Source organism: Anomaloglossus baeobatrachus, chromosome 4 (assembly GCF_048569485.1).
Source record: "Anomaloglossus baeobatrachus isolate aAnoBae1 chromosome 4, aAnoBae1.hap1, whole genome shotgun sequence".
Lineage (NCBI taxonomy): Eukaryota > Metazoa > Chordata > Amphibia > Anura > Aromobatidae > Anomaloglossus > Anomaloglossus baeobatrachus.
Genome location: NC_134356.1, coordinates 508,825,132 through 508,850,197, shown reverse-complemented (window position 1 = coordinate 508,850,197; position 25,066 = coordinate 508,825,132). Strand labels below are relative to the sequence as shown.

At 49.7% G+C, this 25,066-nt stretch overlaps 1 protein-coding gene across 1 annotated transcript in view; it reads right to left on the bottom strand.

The window, feature by feature from the left end:
* TM6SF1 (transmembrane 6 superfamily member 1) overlaps positions 1-25,066 on the bottom strand; it is an 81,499-nt gene that overhangs the window by 44,447 nt on the left and 11,986 nt on the right. Inside the window, exons 2-3 of the mRNA XM_075342770.1 lie at positions 12,047-12,150; positions 8,340-8,437 (exon numbers count right to left, since the gene is read on the bottom strand). Of these exons, the coding sequence (XP_075198885.1) occupies positions 8,340-8,437; positions 12,047-12,150 (202 nt within the window). The remainder of the gene's footprint in view (positions 1-8,339; positions 8,438-12,046; positions 12,151-25,066) is intronic.

Genomic DNA, 25,066 nt, shown 5'->3' with positions numbered 1-25,066 from the left:
TCACGTTTCCATTCACACATTCTGGCCTCTCGCCAGCTCATATTGAAGTGGGTCATGAGGAGATCGTCTGTACAGATGGCCAAATATTTGAGCAGCCACGTTCTCACGAAGTTGGCAACGTGTCTCAACAAGTGGTGGACGATGATGAGACACAATTGTCAGCAAGTCAGGAGGAGGAGCAGGGTGCGGAAGAGGAAGACGACGTGGTGGATGATCCAGTAACTGACCCAACCTGGCAGGAGGATATGCAGAGCGAGGACAGCAGTGCACAGGGGGAGGGAGGCGTAGCATCACAACAGGCAGTAAGAAGCAGGGTGGTGGCCCCAGGCAGAAGTCAGGCAACCGTTCCCCGGAACAACACGACGACACAAGGTGCCTGTACAAATGTTAGGTCTTCCCGAGTCTGGCAGTTTTTTAAGTTGGATCCAGATGATTCAAAAAAGGCCATTTGCAACACCTGCCGTGCCAGCATCAGCAGGGGTACCAAAACTAGCAGCCTGACCACCACCAGCATGATCAGGCACATGTCAGCCAAGCACCCGACTTTGTGGGAAGTACAACAGAGTCGAGGAGCAGTGCTTGCTGATGTCACTGCTACGTCTTCGCTGGTTGTGCATGCGAGCCAATCCTCTGTCCATGCTGCCTGCGAACAAGCCTCCTCCACTCCTGCACCTGCAGTTGCCTACGCAGAAAGAACACCATCATCAAGCACGTCCTTGTCCCAGCGCAGCGTTCAGTTATCCATTCAGCAAACCTTTGAACGCAGGCGCAAATACACTGCCAACACCCCACATGCCACAGTTCTAAATGCTAACATTTCGCGACTGCTTGCGCTGGAAATGTTGCCTTTTAGGCTGGTGGAGACTGAAGCATTCCGTGACCTGATGGCGGCAGCTGTCCCACGTTACTCGGTCCCCAGCCGCCACTATTTCTCCCGGTGTGCCGTCCCCGCGTTGCATAACCACGTGTCACAAAACATCACACGTGCCCTGAACAACGCTGTTTCACCCAAGGTCCACCTAACCACAGACACGTGGACAAGTGCTTGTGGGCAAGGCCGCTACATCTCGTTGACGGCACACTGGGTTAATATTGTGGAAGCTGGGACCCAGTCTGAGCGAGGGACGGAACACGTCCTTCCCACACCAAGGTTTGCAGGCCCTACCTCAGTCAGTGTTTCACCCACACTCTACAGCTCCGGAATGTCATGCTCTTCAGCCTCCTCCTCCTCCTGCGCATCCTCATCCACTGTGCCCTCCACACCAGTCACAAGCTGGAAGCACTGCAGCACTGCCTCGGCGAAGCGGCAACAGGCTGTGCTGAAGCTAATCTGCATAGGTGACAAACCCCACAATGCAGAAGAGCTGTGGACAGCTCTGAAACAGCAGGCAGATCACTGGCTCACACCTCTGAACCTAAAGCCAGGAAAGGTCGTGTGTGACAATGGCCGGAACCTGGTGGCGGCTTTGAGGCGAGGCCAGCTGACACATGTTCCATGCGTGGCCCATGTGCTCAACCTCGTGGTTCAGCGGTTTATAAAGTCATACCCAGAGCTGTCTGATCTACTGGTAAAAGTTCGCCGCCTGTCTGCACATTTTCGAAAGTCACCTACTGCTTCAGCCGGCCTTGCCGGCTTTCAGCGCCGTTTGCATCTTCCGGCTCACAGACTGGTGTGTGATGTCCCCACGCGTTGGAATTCAACTCTGCACATGTTGGTCAGGATATGTGAGCAGAAGAGGGCAGTTGTTGAGTACCTGCATCACCTAAGCCGTCGGGAAATGGGTCAAACTCCACACATAACACCTGAGGAGTGGAGATGGATGTCAGACCTATGTACCATCCTCCAAAACTTTGAGGACTCCACCAAGATGGTGAGTGGTGATGACGCCATTATTAGCGTCACCATACCGCTACTCTGCCTTCTAAAACGGTCTCTGCTGAAAAACAAACATGATGCATTGCAGGCGGAGCGCGATGAGTTGCAGCAAGAAACAGTAGTGGGTGTGGGTGATAACACACAGCCCAGCCTCGTCTCATCACAACGTGCAGTGGAGGACTATGACGAGGAGGAGGATGAAGACATGGAGCAACTCTCCGGCCAAATTGAGGATATGACATGCACACCAGTCATATCCTCGGTTCAGCGTGGCTGGCCAGAGGACAGGGTAGATGAGGAGGAGGAGGAGGAGGAGGAGGAGGACAGCATGTTCAGTCATCTTGTTGGTCAGGCTACTGAAGTCCTGGCTGTTAAGAGTCTGGCGCACATGGCTGACTTTATGGTAAGCTGCCTGTCTCGTGACCCTCGCGTTAAGAACATCTTGGCCGACAATCATTACTGGTTGGTAACACTGTTAGACCCACGCTACAAGGAGAACTTTTTGTCTCTTATTCCCGTGGAGGAGAGGTCAACCAAAATGCAGCAGTTTCGGAAGGCCATACTCACGGAAGTAGGCAAAGCATTCCCCTCACAAAACGCTAGCGGCATAGGTCATGAATCAGTGGACAACCGAGGCGTACAGCCGAGAGAGGCACAAGTCCAATCCGCCAGAGGTAGGGGAACAGTCTTTAAGATGTGGGACAGTTTTCTCAGCCCCTCACGTACCACAGCCCCTGAGGTGCGGGGTAGTGCCACAAGAAATCCTAAGTTTGCCCAGATGCTGAAGGAGTACCTTGCAGATCGAACAACAGTACTCCGACATTCCTCTGTGCCTTACAATTATTGGGTATCCAAGCTGGACACGTGGCATGAATTGGCTCTCTACGCCTTGGAAGTCCTGGCCTGCCCTGCTGCTAGCGTTTTGTCAGAGCGTGTTTTTAGTGCCGCAGGTGGAATCATTACAGATAAACGCACCCGCCTGTCAACTGAAAATGCTGACAGGCTGACTCTGATCAAGATGAACAAGGGTTGGATTGGGCCAGACTTCACCACACCACCAGCAAATGAGAGCGGAATTTAAAGTTTGCCATGTACCTCCACTCACCCATGGGTACACACTTCTGGACTTTGGATAATCGCTGGACTCCTCCTCCTCCTCCTCCTTCTCCTCATGCGCCACCATGATGATGACCGTTACAAATTGCAATACTTAGGCCTTTGTTTCAGGTATACCCCCAGTGGTAAATTTTTTCGCCCATTCTTTGCAGAATGGACATTACAACGACAGGAGACCCGCTCCTTTGCAATGGGAACAATGTTTTGAGGCCATCATGCACGTCTCTACCCAGGGACAACGTGGAGCCTCCCAATTTTTGGCTGCCCTGCCTAAGGGCTATACTATAATACACCCACTTCCTTAAAATGGACACTTAATGTTTTGAGGCCCTCATGCACGTCTCTACCCAGGGACAATGTGGAGCCTCCCAATTTTTGGCTGCCCTGGCAAAGGGCTATACTGAAATAGACCCACTTCCTTACAATGGGCACTTCAGGTTTACAGGCCATCATGCACGTCTCTACCCAGGGACAACGTGGAGCCTCCCAATTTTTGGCTGCCCTGCCTAAGGGCTATACTATAATACACCCACTTCCTTAAAATGGACACTTAATGTTTTGAGGCCCTCATGCACGTCTCTACCCAGGGACAATGTGGAGCCTCCCAATTTTTGGCTGCCCTGGCAAAGGGCTATACTGAAATAGACCCACTTCCTTACAATGGGCACTTCAGGTTTAAAGGCCCTCATGCACGTCTCTACCCAGGGACAATGTGGAGCCTCCCAATTTTTGGCTGCCCTGGCAAAGGGCTATACTGAAATAGACCCACTTCCTTACAATGGGCACTTCAGGTTTAAAGGCCCTCATGCACGTCTCTACCCAGGGACAATGTGGAGCCTCCCAATTTTTGGCTGCCCTGGCAAAGGGCTATACTGAAATAGACCCACTTCCTTACAATGGGCACTTCAGGTTTAAAGGCCCTCATGCACGTCTCTACCCAGGGACAACGTGGAGCCTCCCAATTTTTGGCTGCCCTGCCTAAGGGCTATACTACAATAGACCCACTTCCTTCCAATGGGCACTTCAGGTTTACAGGCCCTCATGCACGTCTGTATGCAGGGGCATTGGTGAACCTCACAATTTTGGACTGCCCTGGCAAAGGAAAATACTACAAAGACTCACTTCCTCAAAATGGGCACATTAGACTCAAGAGGCCTTCATGTACGTCTCTTCTCAGGGACATCGGAGTGCCACACAATGTTTTCACGTAAAATCTTTCATGTATTAATCTCAAAAAGTAACATACACCAGCTCTATCTCACTATTGGGTATGTGCCCTTAACATTTCCGCCATGAAAAATCATTTTGGGGTCATTTTGGAAGGTTTTCTGGTGAGTCCGTAAAAATGGCGTAAAACGCGGACAAAATTGTTCACAGCTGTGACTTTTCAGTGATAAATGCTTCAAGGGGTCTTCCCCATGCTGTTGCCATGTCATTTGAGCACTCTTCTGAGACTTTTGTGACATTTTTAGGGTTTCTCCATGCTGCCGGGGGGTCATTTCACAAAAATACTCGGGTCTCCCATGGGATAACATTGGGCTCGTTGCTCGGCCCGAGTACACGAGTATCTTGGGATGCTCGGCCCGAGCTTCGAGCACCCGAGCTTTTTAGTACTCGCTCATCACTAATCCTGAGTCATTTAGCACAAGGGTCAATATTGACTTTTAGGATTGCTACCTGCAATATGAGGCACTACAGTCCCTGATCTATTCCTCTTTGCATGTCTCCTTTAGGGTATGTGCGCACTAGGCGTTTTTTTCACGCTGCGTTTTTATGTGCGTTTTTGTCTAAAAAACGCACCCGCGGCTAAAAAAACGCGGCAAAAACGCATGCGTTTTTGCCGCGATTTGGTGCGTTTTTTGCTGCGTTTTTGCTCACTGCGTTTTTAATCAGTGCACAATGCCATTAAAGATTGTTGATGAAAAAAAAAAAAAAAAAAAAGGTCTGATGTCATTTCCTTCTTCAAAATGTTCATTGTATGCAGGAGAGCAGACAGCAGCTGCAGAACTACAAGTCTCAGCATCCTCCATTCACTAGTGTATGCAGGAGAGCAGACAGCAGCTGTAGAACTACAAGTCTCAGCATCCTCCATTCACTAGTGTATGCAGGAGAGCAGACAGCAGCTGCAGAACTACAAGTCTCAGCATCCTCCATTCACTAGTGTATGCAGGAGAGCAGGCAGCAGCTGCAGAACTACAAGTCTCAGCATCCTCCATTCACTAGTGAATGCAGGAGAGCAGGCAGCAGCTGCAGAACTACAAGTCTCAGCATCCTCCATTCACTAGTGTATGCAGGAGAGCAGGCAGCAGCTGCAGAACTACAAGGCTCAGCAGCCTCCATCCAGGACTGTATGCAGTTTTTTGCCCAAAAAGAAAAAAAAATGACATGGGCTTCGCCATATTTTTCTATGCTAGCCGGGTACAGCAGGCAGATACGGGCTGCCCCCAACCCCCAGCTGCCTATTTGTACCCGGCTGGGAACCAAAAATATAGAGAAGCCCTTTTTTTTTAATTATTTCATGAAATAATTAAAAAAAAAAAATGACGTGGGCTTCGCCTAATTTTTGAGTCCAGCCGGGTACAACTAGGCAGCTGGGGATTGGAATCCACAGTGCAGGGTGCCCATGCTTTCTGGGCACCCCCACTGCGAATTGCAGTCTGCAGCCACCCCAGAAAATGGCGCTTTCATAGAAGCGCCATCTTCTGGCGCTGTATCCAACTCTTCTAGCTGCCCTGATGCCGGGTGGCTAGCTAGGTAATAATGGAGTTAGGGCTAGCTGTATATTATCAGCTAGCCCTAAGCCCGAAATTCATGGTGTCACGCCAATATTAGACATGGCCACCATGAATTTCTAGTAATGATAAAAAAAAAAACACAACACACAGAAAAATATTTTTATTAGAAATAAAACACAACACAATTAGTGACTCCATCTTTATTGAAATTAACCCCCCTCCGCAGTAATCCTGGGTCAGGGTCCCGCGCCGTCCAATCAGGATCCAATATCATCTGATCGGTTTGCTGGAAAGCAAAGCGATCAGATGATGTGTCAGGTTCAAGTGCCTGAATCCCATCACACATCAGCTGATTGTATAAAAGCCGATTATACAATCAGCTGATGCATCAGTAGAAAAAAAAAAAATAATAATACTCACTTGTGTGCTGTGGTGATTACCGGCAGCTCCTGGAGCGATCGATTGGACAGGAGTCTGATCCCGTCCGATCGCTGCAAGAGCTGCCGGTAATCAGCTGATGAAGTCCCCTGACGGCAGGATCAGCTGATAGCCGGCCGGGCGCGAAGAAGCCGGTGAGACTACGATCAGCTGATGCGTCAGGTGACTGCATCAGGTGATCCCTCGCCAGGTCCTGCAAGCAAGGTCCTGCCGGCCGGGGAGACTGCACACAGCCAGAGCGGCGGGACCGGGAGGAGATGGGAGCGGGCATTGCACCGGGACCCTGCGGACAGGTGAGTATATGACATTTTTTTATTTTTCTACTGTTCACTTTGGTTTTCGCCGCTGCCTCCACCTCCCGCCCAGACATGGCGCCGCACGGAGCTGACATGCACAGGACGGGAGGTGGAGGCAGCGGTGACGGTACCGGGAGGATTCATGCTTCTGTGTTTACCAACAGAAGGAATCCTCTTCCTGTACACGTCACTGTAGTACCCACCCCTTGCGTGTATAGCTGCGTTTTTAGTCATAGAAACGCGGCTATATGCGTTTTTCATTGCGTTTTTAACATCTCATTGAATTCAATGAGTGAAAAACGCAGTGAAAAACGCAGAAATAATTGACATGCTGCGTTTTTGTGGTCACCACAAAAACGCAGCTAAAAAAAAACGCTGTGTGGGGACAGCACTTATGAAAACCCATTGACATTGCTGGGGAAGCAATGTCACTGCGTTTTCAGCACAAAAACGCGGTAAAAAACGCCGCTAAAAACGCGGCAAAAACGCCTAGTGCGCACATAGCCTTACATCACCTTTCTCCATAAGGAGAAACTTTAGCCTATGGACACAATGTTTGACTGGTACACAGTAGTTTTTCACTCTAATAAACAAAACAAATGCTTTTCAATACAAGGGGAAGACACAAAAACACTCATATGTTTTCATTTATACAAAGGCAATAAATAGAATTTGCCTCTGGCACTTGTTTGGGACTCTCTCAGAGTTGAGTGAGTATCTATCTATTCGTATTTGCTATACTCATAATGAGTACGGTCTAAAGCTGGTGTCACACACAGCGACAACGACAACGACGTCGCTGCTACGTCACCATTTTCTGTGACGTTGCAGCGACGTCCCGTCGCTGTCGCTGTGTGTGACATCCAGCAACGACCTGGCCCCTGCTGTGAGGTCGCCGGTCGTTGCTGAATGTCCAGCTTCATTTTTTGGTCGTCACTCTCCCGCTGTGACACACACATCGCCGTGTGTGACAGCGAGAGAGCGACGAAATGAAGCGAGCAGGAGCCGGCACTGGCAGCTGCGGTAAGCTGTAACCAGCGTAAACATCGGGTAACCAAGGGAAGACCTTTCCCTGGTTACCCGATATTTACCTTCGTTACCAGCCTCCGCTCTTGCTGCCAGCGCCGGCTCCTGCTCTGTGCACATGTGGCTGCAGCACACATCGGGTAATTAACCCGATGTATACTGTAGCAAGGAGAGCAAGGAGCCAGCGCTAAGCAGTGCGCGCGGCTCCCTGCTCTGTGCACTGTGACATGTAGCTGCAGCACACATCGGGTTAATTAACCCGATGTGTACTGTACCTAGGAGAGCAAGGAGCCAGCGCTAAGCGCGGCTCCCTGCTCTCTGCACATGTAGCACAGCGACGTTATGATCGCTGCTTCTGCTGTGTTTGACAGCTAAGCAGCGATCATAACAGCGACTTACAAGGTCGCTGTTACGTCACCGAAAATGGTGACGTAACAGCGACGTCGTTGTCGCTGTCGCTTAGTGTAAACCCAGCTTAATACTCGCATATTCGTTCCAAATAGTGTGTGCAATGCAAGTCAATGGGGAAAACTCGCAAAGTAACGAGTATCCCGAATTCGCACTATTCACTACTCGCACGAATAGTACGGCATTCGGGTTACTCATTACTTTTGATTTTTTTCCCCATTGACTTGCATTGCACACGATATTCGGATGAATACGCGAGTATTAGACAGTATTTGTTATGAGTATAGCAAGTACGAATAGCTAGGTACTCACTCATCTTTAGACACTCTTCAAATATGCATGTAAGTGTAGAACATTATCTATGAACAGAGAAGTATATTTCTATGTGGCGTACATTTTGAGCTGCAGATTTGTGTGGTGCCACGGAGTTGAAATTAAATTTACCTCTTTTAAATACAAAGTCATAAATCCATCTATAATTCCATCTTGTTCAAGCCCAATGATAAGACCAACCACACTGGTGAAGGCGAATACTGCATACACTGCAAGGAAAAACATGGAATGTTAAGGCAAACAAATTTAATGGCAATTTATTTTCTAAAAGCAGAGTGACCTCAAGACTCGACCCACAACTGTTCTGGGTGCATTTGGTAATAATTGTTTTTTTCCCCCTAGTTCTATGTAAATGAAAAATTACCATATAATTAAAAGTTCTGCAACTTTTTATTATATTTCTGTTTCAATGCCACACAACTTTTAAGATCTCTGCTTTCTGTTAGTGAATGAGAATGTATTAGAGAGGCGCAGAATGATCCAGGGACAATCCTGTGATGAGGGGGGCTCAAGTGGGAGAAATCTGTGCAAATATCCAAGAAAATGGGCTTCTTCGAAATGTTTGTGGGTGGTCCTAGAAAAGCAGGGCCTTAAAGTGTTCTTTGATTGGGAATTAAAATGTAAGGTCCAGGTTTTAGATATTTACATTTACTAAATGAAGTGATATATACAAAACAATGAAACAATATTGAAAAGTATACGTTAGCCTCCCGTACTGTCTATGGAGACGAAAATGTTGCTGACAAAAAGCCCCAAAAGCAGCATTGTCACGAAGAGGAAATGTAGAAGTAGAAAAATAAAATAATCAGTATACAAAAGACTATATATATATATAATAATAATTTTATTCATTTATATAGCGCTATTATTTCCATAGTGCTTTACATACATTGGCAATACTGTCCCCACAATCTAGAGTCCCTATCTGTATATCTTTAGAGTGTGGGAGGAAACCGGAGTACCTGGAGGAAACCCACGCAAACACGGGGAGAACTCCTTGCAGATAGTGTCCTTGGTGGGATTTGAACCCAGGACCCCAGCGCTGCAATGCTAACCACTGAGCCACCGTGATATATACATGACACACTGGTAATACTGCCTAATATTTCATATGTAACTGATATAACCTTCTTAAAATATTAGAAAAGAGGCAAAGCTTTGGCTTCTGTAATTCTGATAGACTTTTCCGGTAATTTGTACTTCTGCTAAGCTGTTTTATTTTAAATAAAATGAACAAACTTTTTAGAGATATCCAGTTACATACAATCTAGACCTAGAACTTGGTTCATTTTGTCTAAAAAAGAAAGAAATATTTAGTCCTCAGTGTGTCATTCAGTCTGAAAGTAATATAATACACAAACTGTCGAGATATTGGGACTATCTACCTGGGTTGTGGTTTTGTTGGCAGTGTGATAAGTGGTTGCTCATTCTTACACAATTTAAAGGGAGCCTGTCAGGTCCCCTATGCTCTCTGGTCCAGCAGTATTGATACCTGTCTGCCCAAATGCTCTCCCTAACCAGCCCTGATGTTCACTAATATGAATGTTTAAAACAATCACTTATAACCCTCGCTGCTCTTATGCTAATTAGAGACTTGAGTCATTTGCTGAACTGGTTAGTGTCTGAGTAGGCTGGAGTACCTGCATTTATACCCTTTATTCTGTATACAAGATTCCCCGGAGGAGTCCTAACACACGAAACATGTCAGGAGGTCTATGGGATCATGGAGGGTATAACCAGTGGAGAACCAGCTGTGACTTGCCCTTGTAAGGGCAGGAGTTGGGGTCATAGTGCTCAGTAATAGGCATAGGGCTGAAGGTCCCACTTTGGATATGCTGGAAGCCTGGACACAATAAGCGGCTAACCTCTAAAGACAGCACATCTACAGATGGGTGAGACCGTTCTATGTAAGATAACATCACCATTGTGATTTATTTTTCTTGACCAAATATGTTTTATGTCACTTGCCTACTGAGAGCTACCATTGTAGTCCGGTAATATCAATTAGAATATGAGGCACTGCTCATTTTTTTTTGGTGACTTAGAAAACTTAGGTGGAGTGTGCAGCTAATTACCATACTTGGAATATAATATAATTTTATATAGGTTTGTTGAATTTGATATTGCCAATCCATCATAGGTATTTGTGACTGGTGGGAGTCTCATTATTGACTTAAATGATCATTGTGATCCCCCATGGGTTGGTGAGGTGGGGGTGAAGTCTTTTTGATTTGTCATCTCTACTTCACCATTTAGTGTCGATAGTGGACGAGGTGTGAATGGTGGATGTCCATTCCTATTTTAGTATTTAATTTTGGGCACGTTTGAGCACTGGAGCACTTTATGCAAAGGTGTTCTGTAATATTTTATTATAATTATTAAAGGTTAAGTCTTATATTTACCTATCAGTCCTCTATCTTGTTGCTATTGGCTTGTGGAGAAGGAATAATGCATAGGTTCTTACTACTCATTAAAATAAGTATTTGCATTGAGCTGGTCTTGGCCAGTTACATCTAGTGCAATGCGTTTACTTATATTATTTTACTTATTTACTTTAATTTACTTTATTTACTATATACTTATTTACTTATATTATTTATGTATCTGTGTATGTTTATGTATGATTTCGTGTGATGCTTCCACATCTGCTGTGTGTTCTTTCAGGATGCGTTTTTCTATATACAGTGTCAAGCAAAAGATTAAAACAAAACTTTTAATTCAGATGATTAAAATGAAAGAGCGACGGCTAATAATAACTACACAGTAGATAAAACATATATTTTATAGTATGGGTAGTCAAGAGCACCCAATGCCAAACAACTAGTACTGTATCTACAGAAGAATGCCTGTTCTAATACATGGGTATACAACTGCACCCAAATGCCAAGCAATTTAATTTGGTTGCGTTCTCTATGTAGCTTTCCCTTATCGTAGCATGGAACAAAATTATTTCTAAATAATGAAGTTGACACTGAACTACCCAGATGTACTGTCTGCCCGTCTCATAGGGTCATGTATGTTGTTCTCACAGCCAAGAAAAAAAAATGCAACAATCTCATCATTTTGTTGTGTAGAAAAGTCAGGCATCCAGGTATCCCAGTGGTCTTCTATGTAACATCAATTGGTATATCTATAGAGACACATAATTCCTATAAGCCCTTATAGGTCTCTCGATTCATTCCCTCTATTTTGATTCATCTGTGGAGTACCTTAAAGGGGGACTAGGAAAGTATAAACAGATTAAATCATTTCAAAAGCCGGAGTGCCATCTAAAAAGCAAGAACTGAGTTGTTCCCGATCTCTGACCTTCGTCGGAGCCGGGTCGCCTGAAGCTTCTCCCCAACCTAGGGTCCGTGTATCCCGTCGTGACTTCGGACCTGGACCGGTGATTAGGCCCAGGCTGCTGACAGTCCTCCAAGACAGGTTCCAGGTACCTAGCCTCAATCCCCTGAGACCGGGGGTCCCACTCCTCTAGGTCCAGACCACCATCTGTGACCTAGTCTGCTTCTCCCCTGGTAGCTCCAACTCCCAGCTTCCTCTGAGCTCCTCAAAGCTCGAGGGCTACCACTGAACTCACTTGACACCTCCCACCTCCCTGTCTGACCCCTAGGTGGGCGGCCCTATTCCTGCTTAAGCAGCCCACTGGTGTGCCTGACAGGTGTGGTGCAAAGTGTATCTAGGATTTGTAAATGCTGGTGGAGGCAGTACTGCAGGATGGAGACCCAGAACCATGGGGGGGTTGAATCCTGCACTGTAGAGACAGAGCGTGCAGTACCCTGTGACAACCTGAATAGTCCAGGGGCGTCACATATACATACCATGGAACAATGGATCTTTGGGTGGTTTCTGAATCACCAGCAGACGAGAAAATAATATTATTACCACCAAGACCATTCCTCCAGCAAGTGGAACAGGCCAAGAACTGAAAAACAAAATGTCATATTTGTATTATAATTTGATCAAATACTTCAGCTCAAATTCAACATCTTTGCGTTAATACAAATAATAGTGCATGCCCCCATCACTTTCCACCTAGACTACAGCCGGCTACTCTATGGTCTGTCATCTGACCCTGGCTTCCTTCCACTCTTAAGCAGGATGTCCAGTTATTTTACTGGTCCATCACTAATAGTCCACCGTTCCTTTTTGCTGATCCCTTCCCTGGCTAGCCATTGGACAAAGAATTCAGTTCAGAATACTAACAATGGCACCCAAGGCTGTGCATAACCTTTCCCCTCTATAAATCTCTGACTTTATTTCCCGATACTTCCCCACATGTAATCTCTGCTCCTTACTAGACTTATCATTCCTCTCACCTGCTTCTCACATAACACCCTACCAGATTTCTCCTGGGCATCTCCCATACTCTGGAATCTGCTCCGTTAACTATTCAAGCTTTATCCCCACCTGCAAAAGCAACTTGAAAAATGTTGTCAGAAAAGTCCCCAGCCTCCAATAATCCTCCTGCCTCTACGATACCATGCAAGCAGCTTCTACCCTCACCTATTGCTTTGTTGCCCTTCCCTTGTAGATTGTAAGCCTCCCCACTGACTTTACCTCTCCAGCAGGGTCTCATTTAGTCATATTTATTACAAGGTATATAACACTCATGTGTGGGTAATGTACTAAATGTGTCTGTAGATTTTCATATTAAAGTAAATTTGTCAAGAGGCTTCTGCTATGTAATCTGAAGACAGCATGATGTAGGGGACAGTGATGTGTCATTTATTAGGCTGTGTGGTGTTGTTTCATTACAATAAGTGTTGTATCATCAGATGATTATCACTGACCACGTGCATCCCTGTTCAGCCAAGCCTTCAGCACAGATAAGCAGCTTTCTGTCAATATACAATGTACATATAAAGGGGTGTGGGCGGGGCTAGCTTTCTGAGCTCTGCTACATGCTCCATCTAAAAACTCTGATTGTTTCACAACCGCTGTACACTGTAAAATAAGTGATACATTGTTGGAATCGGGGTATTTTTTCCTACATTATGCAGCTCTCATTGATACAATTTTCATGGAAAAATAGGGGAACATATCTTTATAACCTGTCATACAAACAAGTGTTGCCTGAACAATAATATTCCCATAATTTTAAATTCCCAATAATGGGATTAACTTCTGCTATACTTGTTCAAAAAATGTGTAAGAACACACAGTGGAGTATATTCAATCCAAACGTTTTATTAGACAATAACCTTTAAAAGAAGTATACCAACGTCTACTTCCTATCCTTGTAACAGTAATTTGAGGATATAAGGAGAAACCTCACTACGTGGGGACCAAGATCAAAAGGAGTTGCAAAATATGCCTAAAGTACAGGGAAAGTAATAATACATACAGGAAAGTCCAGGTATCTAATACATTTCCCCCAAGGCATTAACAATAAGCCCCCAGCAGTCTGGGTCCAAGACATCAAAGGGGTTAAGCTAATCCCTCTGCATACTAGTGTGTCGCCCTGGGCAAGCCAGGGGACACAGGTCACACACCACCACACCCTACATCCCAGGTAGGAACAACTAAGCTAACCAAAAATCCTTGTTGCCTTCCTCCAGAGGCTGATGATTCACACCAGGGGGTGGGCCAGGCGGTTGGCTCCGCCCACCAAGGAGTTCACAGCACTGGAGGCGGGAGAAACCTCCAGATTAGCTCAGGGGGAGCTTGAGTGAGGAGCTAAGTGGAGGAGTAAACAAGTAGTGAAGTGGTAAAGGAGGAAAGCAAGAGTGGTGACAGAGAGAAAGCCTGAAGTAGTCCAGCTGTGTGCAGGACAGGTCAGCAAGGTCAGCAACGGCGGTGACTGTCTGGAGGGGGACCGTTTGGAAGTTCCTGGAAGGACCCCATAGGCTGTGTGCCCGGCGGTCTGGAGCAGTGTTCCGAAGGACAGTCAGCACCAGGGCAGGGGCCTCTCGGACCCCGGCAAGGCTTGGAGTCGCCATAATTTGCCGAATCCGTCAGTGAAGGGGACGTAGATCCCCCAACAACCAAGTCCCGATTGAAGGCAACAGCCCAGCCAGTGTAGAAGAGACATCGCCACCGCCAAGGCACCAGTTTCTTAGGGCCAGCGCCTGCGGGCAAAGAGTAGAGCTCCCCCGGTCCAGCTTGAAGCCGGGGAGCGGGTTACCGGTGGGGACCCATCGCAACCAACAAGTACACCAAGGTGCTAGGAAAAGGGACATCACCGTCACCTACCGGGAGAGCAAGTGCAGCCGTCCGTGGGACCCTCTTACCAGCCGTATGGTTTACCGTAAAAACTGTGTCCACGTCTCAGGCTGAGTGAGTACCACAGTGCCACAAGGGACAGCGCTGCCCCAGCGTCCCTGCGCCCACCAGGCCCAGCACCTACTAAACCATCACCGGGCCCTGGGATCACCAACCCCTACCCACGGAGGGGCAACACAACACCTGGCTGCTCCGCATCACCATCCCCGGGATCCCCATATCGAGCAGCGGTGGTGAAATCACCACAACCGTGGGTGGCGTCACGGACAATAACCAATTCCCACACCCAACCAACCCCTTTCACTCACGGGCGAGGAGTGCCGCTCGAGAACCCCCGGGATCCGGCCTACAGCTCGAGCCACCACTGAGCAGCGGCCGCCGGACCCGAGCAGAAGGGGGTGAGCGTAGTGTGCTGACACCCTCCTCCCCGCCCGCGACAACTTGGTGTCACGAACAGGATCTTACCGCTCTGCCGTCTGGTAGAGGTGCGCCTTGTTACCGCCGGAGGTATCCGGCAGAAAAATTTCAGAAGCCGCCATCTTTGGCGCGAAAAGTTCCCGCTCAAGCGTCTTCTCGAGTAGTAGAGGCGCGAAGGCCAAAACCCCGCCCCGAGAGAGGAGGGGCCGGAAAGAGCTAAGGGGGACGCGATGGCGGCTGGACGCATGTAGCTGCAGCTATAAAAGCAGGGACGCCAGGACTCTGCACACATACCGTTCCTGGAAAGAGAAGCCATCATGTGGATGCCGTCCCGCGACACCGTAGCCCCCGCGCCTGGAACCGCGGCGTGGGTGGAGATCCGAACTGCGCAGCTCTACCAAAGGCTGCAGGTCAGGATGCAGCTCCTCATGGAGGAGTGGGAGGCCGACATGGCGGATGTTATAGCCACCGTGCGGAGACGCGAGGAGGAGGCGGAGAAAGGGAGGGTGAGTGACCCACGTCCCGATGCCCTTGAAGGGCCGGTCATCGCGGCTGTGGGGCCCGGTCCAAGCCCTCTCCCCCCGCTGCCTCCCTCGCCACCCGTCCCGGAGGCCGTGACCCCGCCACTAGGCCTGCTACCACCGCAACCGGTAGCAGTACCCAGCGTCCCCGCCCAGGCGGGCCGACCTGTAGCCGGAGCCCGCGGCACACCGGAGGTGTTACCGTGGAAGACGCCGAAAGTGGAACCGGAGGCATCCCCTGAAAAACCCCCCGAGCCGGAGCCGATGACCCGCTCCGAGCCGAAGGCCCAGCAGCGGAAAGCCCCTATGCCCATCCCCCACACCTCGGCTGAGGTAGCGCCGGGTTGTTGTTGCAAGGCAGCGCCCAAGGCCAAGACACCGCGGGACATGCCGCCCAGATTCCTGACAGTGGGCAACGTCCAGGATGTCCCGCGGGGCCCGACCCGTGCGCCGGCGCTGGCGGCAGCGCCGTATTGGGATAGGGAGCCGGTACCGCTGGGCCAGGAGATCGCCGAGAGGGAGCGGAAGAAGGCCGAACTGGTGGCCAGAGCGATCCGGGAGAAAGAGAACCTCCGGCAAGCAACATCCCGTGTCCAGGGACCGTTGCATGAGGGCAGGTGAGGCGGTTTGATGTCCGCCGGGGCTATGGGTTCATCTACGAACCGGGCCTGGAGGCCGAGGTGTTTATAGCCCGGCGGGATGTGAATGCCCACCTGCCTGAGGAGCATCCCGGTCGCAATCTGATGCCGGGTGACATCGTGCAATACACTCGGTTCTTTGGGGAGCGGGGGTGGTTCGCGCTGGACGCTAAACTGAGGGGCAGCCCAGAGGCCCGAGCAAGCGCCGCGCCCCCTCCCTTGGAAGGAGCACTGGAGCCTGAAAGTCCGGAGTAGGGCAGCGGATGCCCGTAGCACCGTCCCCGTTAGGACCACCATTTTGTTTGTTTAAAAGTTTGAAAGAATGATAAGAAAATTATAATTACCGAACAGTTACCTGATTTGCTTTGTGATTGAACCGGCTGGAGCCGGCACCGTTGTCCCTGTGGGGACCGTTTAAAGTTTTGCATGGGAACTATCCATGGACAAGCCCGTGAACTTGCAGGGCAACCACAAACGTTAAGTGGCTTGTAAACAAGTTGTTTACCGTTACCGTTTTCCGCAATGCCGCCTCCGGAGAGGCAGGTTGGAGGGAGGGCCCTGAGCAGAGCAGGCTGGGGCCCAGCCACCAAAGGAACCGGTGGCTACCCTCTGGAGGGAAGGACAGATCCCGCTCGGGTACCGTGTGCTGGACTGTGGGTCAAGGGGTGCTGCCTGGGCTTTAGGGGCAGCATCAGGGCCAGGTTGCTTGGGTGGGAGAGAGCGGAAACCGTAACCGTAAACCGTTATGCAACGTTTAAGAAATGTGCCTCCCGTCTTGGGGAGAGTTATTATTAAAAATGTAAATATGTTATATTATTATTATGTTATCTTTTTCAGAAAAATAAAACCGGTGTTGGACGGCAGCCCGTGGACGGTCTGCATTTTGCTAAGGGGGAATGTGTCGCCCTGGGCAAGCCAGGGGACACAGGTCACACACCACCACACCCTACATCCCAGGTAGGAACAACTAAGCTAACCAAAAATCCTTGTTGCCTTCCTCCAGAGGCTGATGATTTACACCAGGGGGTGGGCCAGGCGGTTGGCTCCGCCCACCAAAGAGTTCACAGCACTGGAGGCGGGAGAAACCAGGCAGATTAGCTCAGGGGGAGCTTGAGTGAGGAGCTAAGTGGAGGAGTAAACAAGTAGTGAAGTGGTAAAGGAGGAAAGCAAGAGTGGTGACAGAGAGAAAGCCTGAAGTAGTCCAGCTGTGTGCAGGACAGGTCAGCAAGGTCAGCAACGGCGGTGACTGTCTGGAGGGGGACCGTTTGGAAGTTCCTGGAAGGACCCCGTAGGCTGTGTGCCCGGCGGTCTGGAGCAGTGTTCCGAAGGACAGTCAGCACCAGGGCAGGGGCCTCTCGGACCCCGGCAAGGCTTGGAGTCGCCATAATTTGCCGAATCCGTCAGTGAAGGGGACGTAGATCCCCCAACAACCAAGTCCCGATTGAAGGCAACAGCCCAGCCAGTGTAGAAGAGACACCGCCACCGCCAAGGCACCAGTTTCTTAGGGCCAGCGCCTGCGGGCAAAGAGTAGAGCTCCCCCGGTCCAGCTTGAAGCCGGGGAGCGGGTTACCGGTGGGGACCCATCGCAACCAACAAGTACACCAAGGTGCTAGGAAAAGGGACATCACTGTCACCTACCGGGAGAGCAAGTGCAGCCGTCCGTGGGACCGTCTTACCAGCCGTATGGTTTACCGTAAAAACTGTGTCCACGTCTCAGGCTGAGTGAGTACCACAGTGCCGCAAGGCACAGCGCTGCCCCTGCGTCCCTGCGCCCACCAGGCCCAGCACCTCCCAAACCATCACCGGGCCCCGGGATCACCAACCCCTACCCACGGAGGGGCAACACAACACCTGGCTGCTCCGCATCACCATCCCCGGGATCCCCATATCGAGCAGCGGTGGTGAAATCACCACAACCGTGGGTGGCGTCACGGACAATAACCAATTCCCACACCCAACCAACCCCTTTCACTCACGGGCGAGGAGTGCCGCTCGAGAACCCCCGGGATCCGGCCTACAGCTCGAGCCACCACTGAGCAGCGGCCGCCGGACCCGAGCAGAAGGGGGTGAGCGTAGTGTGCTGACACCCTCCTCCCCGCCCGCGACAACTTGGTGTCACGAACAGGATCTTACCGCTCTGCCGTCTGGTAGAGGTGCGCCTTGTTACCGCCGGAGGTATCCGGCAGAAAAATTTCAGAAGCCGCCATCTTTGGCGCGAAAAGTTCCCGCTCAAGCGTCTTCTCGAGTAGTAGAGGCGCGAAGGCCAAAACCCCGCCCCGAGAGAGGAGGGGCCGGAAAGAGCTAAGGGGGACGCGATGGCGGCTGGACGCATGTAGCTGCAGCTATAAAAGCAGGGACGCCAGGACTCTGCACACATACCGTTCCTGGAAAGAGAAGCCATCATGTGGATGCCGTCCCGCGACACCGTAGCCCCCGCGCCTGGAACCGCGGCGTGGGTGGAGATCCGAACTGCGCAGCTCTACCAAAGGCTGCAGGTCAGGATGCAGCTCCTCATGGAGGAGTGGGAGGCCGACATGGCGGATGTTATAGCCACCGTGCGGAGACGCGAGGAGGAGGCGGAGAAAGGGAGGGTGAGTGACCCACGTCCCGATGCCCTTGAAGGGCCGGTCATCGCGGCTGTGGGGCCCGGTCCAAGCCCTCTCCCCCCGCTGCCTCCCTCGCCACCCGTCCCGGAGGCCGTGACCCCGCCACTAGGCCTGCTACCACCGCAACCGGTAGCAGTACCCAGCGTCCCCGCCCAGGCGGGCCGACCTGTAGCCGGAGCCCGCGGCACACCGGAGGTGTTACCGTGGAAGACGCCGAAAGTGGAACCGGAGGCATCCCCTGAAAAACCCCCCGAGCCGGAGCCGATGACCCGCTCCGAGCCGAAGGCCCAGCAGCGGAAAGCCCCTATGCCCATCCCCCACACCTCGGCTGAGGTAGCGCCGGGTTGTTGTTGCAAGGCAGCGCCCAAGGCCAAGACACCGCGGGACATGCCGCCCAGATTCCTGACAGTGGGCAACGTCCAGGATGTCCCGCGGGGCCCGACCCGTGCGCCGGCGCTGGCGGCAGCGCCGTATTGGGATAGGGAGCCGGTACCGCTGGGCCAGGAGATCGCCGAGAGGGAGCGGAAGAAGGCCGAACTGGTGGCCAGAGCGATCCGGGAGAAAGAGAACCTCCGGCAAGCAACATCCCGTGTCCAGGGACCGTTGCATGAGGGCAGGTGAGGCGGTTTGATGTCCGCCGGGGCTATGGGTTCATCTACGAACCGGGCCTGGAGGCCGAGGTGTTTATAGCCCGGCGGGATGTGAATGCCCACCTGCCTGAGGAGCATCCCGGTCGCAATCTGATGCCGGGTGACATCGTGCAATACACTCGGTTCTTTGGGGAGCGGGGGTGGTTCGCGCTGGACGCTAAACTGAGGGGCAGCCCAGAGGCCCGAGCAAGCGCCGCGCCCCCTCCCTTGGAAGGAGCACTGGAGCCTGAAAGTCCGGAGTAGGGCAGCGGATGCCCGTAGCACCGTCCCCGTTAGGACCACCATTTTGTTTGTTTAAAAGTTTGAAAGAATGATAAGAAAATTATAATTACCGAACAGTTACCTGATTTGCTTTGTGATTGAACCGGCTGGAGCCGGCACCGTTGTCCCTGTGGGGACCGTTTAAAGTTTTGCATGGGAACTATCCATGGACAAGCCCGTGAACTTGCAGGGCAACCACAAACGTTAAGTGGCTTGTAAACAAGTTGTTTACCGTTACCGTTTTCCGCAATGCCGCCTCCGGAGAGGCAGGTTGGAGGGAGGGCCCTGAGCAGAGCAGGCTGGGGCCCAGCCACCAAAGGAACCGGTGGCTACCCTCTGGAGGGAAGGACAGATCCCGCTCGGGTACCGTGTGCTGGACTGTGGGTCAAGGGGTGCTGCCTGGGCTTTAGGGGCAGCATCAGGGCCAGGTTGCTTGGGTGGGAGAGAGCGGAAACCGTAACCGTAAACCGTTATGCAACGTTTAAGAAATGTGCCTCCCGTCTTGGGGAGAGTTATTATTAAAAATGTAAATATGTTATATTATTATTATGTTATCTTTTTCAGAAAAATAAAACCGGTGTTGGACGGCAGCCCGTGGACGGTCTGCATTTTGCTAAGGGGGAATGTGTCGCCCTGGGCAAGCCAGGGGACACAGGTCACACACCACCACACCCTACATCCCAGGTAGGAACAACTAAGCTAACCAAAAATCCTTGTTGCCTTCCTCCAGAGGCTGATGATTTACACCAGGGGGTGGGCCAGGCGGTTGGCTCCGCCCACCAAGGAGTTCACAGCACTGGAGGCGGGAGAAACCAGGCAGATTAGCTCAGGGGGAGCTTGAGTGAGGAGCTAAGTGGAGGAGTAAACAAGTAGTGAAGTGGTAAAGGAGGAAAGCAAGAGTGGTGACAGAGAGAAAGCCTGAAGTAGTCCAGCTGTGTGCAGGACAGGTCAGCAAGGTCAGCAACGGCGGTGACTGTCTGGAGGGGGACCGTTTGGAAGTTCCTGGAAGGACCCCGTAGGCTGTGTGCCCGGCGGTCTGGAGCAGTGTTCCGAAGGACAGTCAGCACCAGGGCAGGGGCCTCTCGGACCCCGGCAAGGCTTGGAGTCGCCATAATTTGCCGAATCCGTCAGTGAAGGGGACGTAGATCCCCCAACAACCAAGTCCCGATTGAAGGCAACAGCCCAGCCAGTGTAGAAGAGACACCGCCACCGCCAAGGCACCAGTTTCTTAGGGCCAGCGCCTGCGGGCAAAGAGTAGAGCTCCCCCGGTCCAGCTTGAAGCCGGGGAGCGGGTTACCGGTGGGGACCCATCGCAACCAACAAGTACACCAAGGTGCTAGGAAAAGGGACATCACTGTCACCTACCGGGAGAGCAAGTGCAGCCGTCCGTGGGACCGTCTTACCAGCCGTATGGTTTACCGTAAAAACTGTGTCCACGTCTCAGGCTGAGTGAGTACCACAGTGCCGCAAGGCACAGCGCTGCCCCTGCGTCCCTGCGCCCACCAGGCCCAGCACCTCCCAAACCATCACCGGGCCCCGGGATCACCAACCCCTACCCACGGAGGGGCAACACAACACCTGGCTGCTCCGCATCACCATCCCCGGGATCCCCATATCGAGCAGCGGTGGTGAAATCACCACAACCGTGGGTGGCGTCACGGACAATAACCAATTCCCACACCCAACCAACCCCTTTCACTCACGGGCGAGGAGTGCCGCTCGAGAACCCCCGGGATCCGGCCTATAGCTCGAGCCACCACTGAGCAGCGGCCGCCGGACCCGAGCAGAAGGGGGTGAGCGTAGTGTGCTGACACCCTCCTCCCCGCCCGCGACACTAGCACTGAACAGCATCCATAGTATGCAAAAATTAGGGAAGCGATATTGTAAAAGCTACATACCCAAGGGCTCTGACTGTTGGGGAGTTGATCCAGGGTCCACGCGATCATGCGCAGGCAAAGCACACAGAAGAAGTGACATGTCACTTCTTAGAACGCGCGCTTCGGGCAGCAGCCGAAGCGCTGTGCTCTAAGACGCCACGTGCACACGGCTCCTGCATAATCTTCATAGATTATGCAGGGGACGCAGGACGCATGCAGTTACACTGCGCTACAAAGCGCAGCGTAACTGCATGTAATTACGCAACGTGCGCACATAGCCTTACAGTCACTACTCACAGCACTGAGAGCAATGGATACCTTGCTGAGCCTGTGAGTAGTCAGTGTCAGGGCTTGACTACACCCGTGTCTCTAAGTGCTGTGAGCGGTAACTGTAATTGCTCGGGCATGCCTGCATGAGTGAAAGTCAGCGGCTTCTGGGAGAAATAAATTAAATGTTCTCTTTGGTGCTGCACTTTTAGTACTGCGTCCGGACACCTTCATAATGATATTAACCTGCAGATTAACCAGGTTAATAAAGTTATCCAATATGAGAGGTTCCCTTAACACCTCCTTGGGATTAAGGGTGCTATAAAAAAATTGTATTATTTGTATCATTATATAATTTGTTTTACAATATAAATAATATTAATAAAATGAGTCATATAATTGCATTATTATTATTAGTGTGATTATAATCAAACTAAAAATAATAATACAATGATATAACTCGCTTTAAAATCTAATTAAGAAAGAAAACACTACTGACCAGGAACACATTTAAATCTTCTTTAATGCTCTATTGGAAAATGTAACAAAATACAAGTAATAGAAAAAAACCTTTTTTTCGGCTAATGGCTCCCTGAGTGTTTATACCTGCAAAATGATCCTGAAAATAAGACTTTCAGGTGTAGAGCAGAAAATGTACAAAGAAGATTGTCCCAGACGTGAACGTCTGTGGTTTAGCTGTCATTTGTCTTTTTAGTGCTTCTGTAATTATACAATTATCTATTAGGCATGCTCGTCTATGGGCTTTGCCATGTTTTTTGCCCATATAAAGAACCATTTAATTTTACAGGATGATTTATTTCGTGAACGGAATTTTATAGCTACAAACTTGTCCTAACACATCATGTAAGATGGAGAAGAAACAAATCTCAGCATGTGCGTGTATTAAAATAACTTTTGTTACCTTCAGGTTTACTTAATATGGAAAATCCATCTTTTGCACTATTTTGCTAATATAGAGGGCACGTTACTGGTGTGCGATTTCAGGCAATGTTCCCACAATAAGTATTTAGTGGGTTTTTGATGCTGCAGACTTTATGCAGCATTTCTGCTTGTATTAGCTAAGTTGAGTTACTTGTGTTTGTTATTGTGTTTTTTTTACATTCGATTTTATGAAGTTTTTCACACTGTGGTATTTATTTCTTTTTGCTATAACACGTTTCATATAAAGCGCCTTTATTTTTGATACTTCCTAGTATTTGGCTTTGAGAAAACTTTATTGATATCCTTGTGTGTGGAGTCCAAGCATTTTTAGGCTATGTGCGTACGTAGCATTCTGCCCTGCAGAAATTTCTGCAGCGATTTGAACAGCACACGTGCGCTTCAAATCGCTGCAGAAAAGTCCGTAATGAAAAAGAAAAAAGCCAATTCCATGCGCTCTGCCTGCAGCCCCTGCCATAGAGCAGAAGCTGCATGCAGAGCGCAGGAAAGAAGTGACATGTCACTTCTTAGAACGCGCGCTTCGGGCAGCAGCCGAATCGCTGCACTCTAAGATGCCACGTGTGCACGGCTCCTGCATAATCTTCATAGATTATGCTGGGGACGCAGGACGCATGCAGTTATGCTGCGGTGCAGATCGCAGCGTAACTGCATGCAAATACGCAACGTGCGCACATAGCCTAAATGCGTTTCTGCAGTGGAAATCCAATTCGAAAATCAACAAATATATTCAAGAGAAAAAAAAAAATATCTGATATGAAGACCCACAATATGCATTTTTCCTCACAGACCACATTCTGTAGTCTAAAAAATGATGCCGCAATATGTAAAGGTGAAAGTAAATATTTGACCCGAACGAGTCCTGTATCTAGTCTTGTCCTCTGGATCAGGACAGTCTTCACCACTGCGGACAGTATTCTGGGTCTACTGGAGTTTACTAGACCTCATATGTCACCATGTAATAAAAGCTGTGGAGGGAAAGACTGCACAAAATAGGGTGACTGTGATGGTGGTATATGGGGGATTGTGTATAATTTTGTGTAGGTTTGTATTCTAGGCGTGGTGTTCTGTCCATGCTGTGTGTCCCTTGTGTGTACATTGTCCTGTTTGCAGGTTAATCACCCCTGGCTTCTGTCCCTAAGTCTGGGGGAGGGGCCTGGGATCCATCTCTCTGCTTTTGTGGGGGAAGGCGTAAGATTGATCCTCTGAGGGAAAAGCTGACACCCCAGAGGACTATGAGAAACCCCGATTTTCCTGAAAAAAGACTGCTGGAGGATTGTGACTGAATCCCACGACATTTATCCCATTACTGGATGATTTTACCCTCTGTGTGGGGGATTACTTTATGTACTTTCTGATTTGCTTGGAATAAAGGATCGTTGGGTCGTTCAATCATTGTTCAATCATCTCTCGCTCTGTTGATTGTGTGATATCAGAGAAGGACCCCATGACCCTATTAGGAAAGGATAAAAAGTAAAAAATTTGGTAATTCCTAGTTTAAAAAGTCCAACTGCTGCTCCCTCATGGCTGGGGAAGACCCCCCAGGTAAAATTCACCAGAAGGAAAACAACAACACCAAGGACTGTTGTTTTGCTTGAAAAAGAGACGTTCTTCCAGCCACACAGCCTATTTTATAGTGTTTTTTTTCCTTCTGATAAGTCATATGACTCATTATGACGCATGTTAGGCAATATCATGACATCACGAGGCCTTGTAAATGCCAGACCCTCCCAGCCAAGCATTCCGGAACAGAATTGAAGACTGTCCTGATCTTCCTGCCACAAATATCTGGACGCTGGACCAAGATGGGGAAAAATAATTTCACTCAACTCTAGTAAACACATTAATAAAACATTATGGACTGTGTAACAGCCAGCAGTGTCCAATAGACATCAATATACCTTTAAAAGATTACAGATTAGATAGTATGTAGAACGTTCTGTTATTTTAGTGATATTTCACATATTCTTCAAAACTCCCATTCTCAATGTATGTATATAAAAAGATAAATTAATGAAAATATATTATATCAATTCACAGTATATTGGCATGCTCATTAGGTGTCAGGAATCTCCAGTGCCTTCGAGCTGTCATCACTGGAATACTTCAACTTTTAATATTGGCTCCTGTTCACATAGCAGATAGGTTCACAAGCTCTAGACGTGCCATACACATGAGATAGCTGTCAGTCACATGCTTATTCAGCGGTCAGTTATTTCTCCATAAGCATGCATGCTCACCCTGGCCAAGTATGTAAGTTCATTTCAACTGGATAAGGAAGGGTAAAAAAAAGCTGTTCACAGACACATCTGGCATCTGCTAATCTCTAGGGTAAGAAAGGAACTGGCATGCTGAGATCCAACATATCCAATCCATCTCTCCTCCAATGGCAGACATTGGAGTGACCATACACTTTAGATTG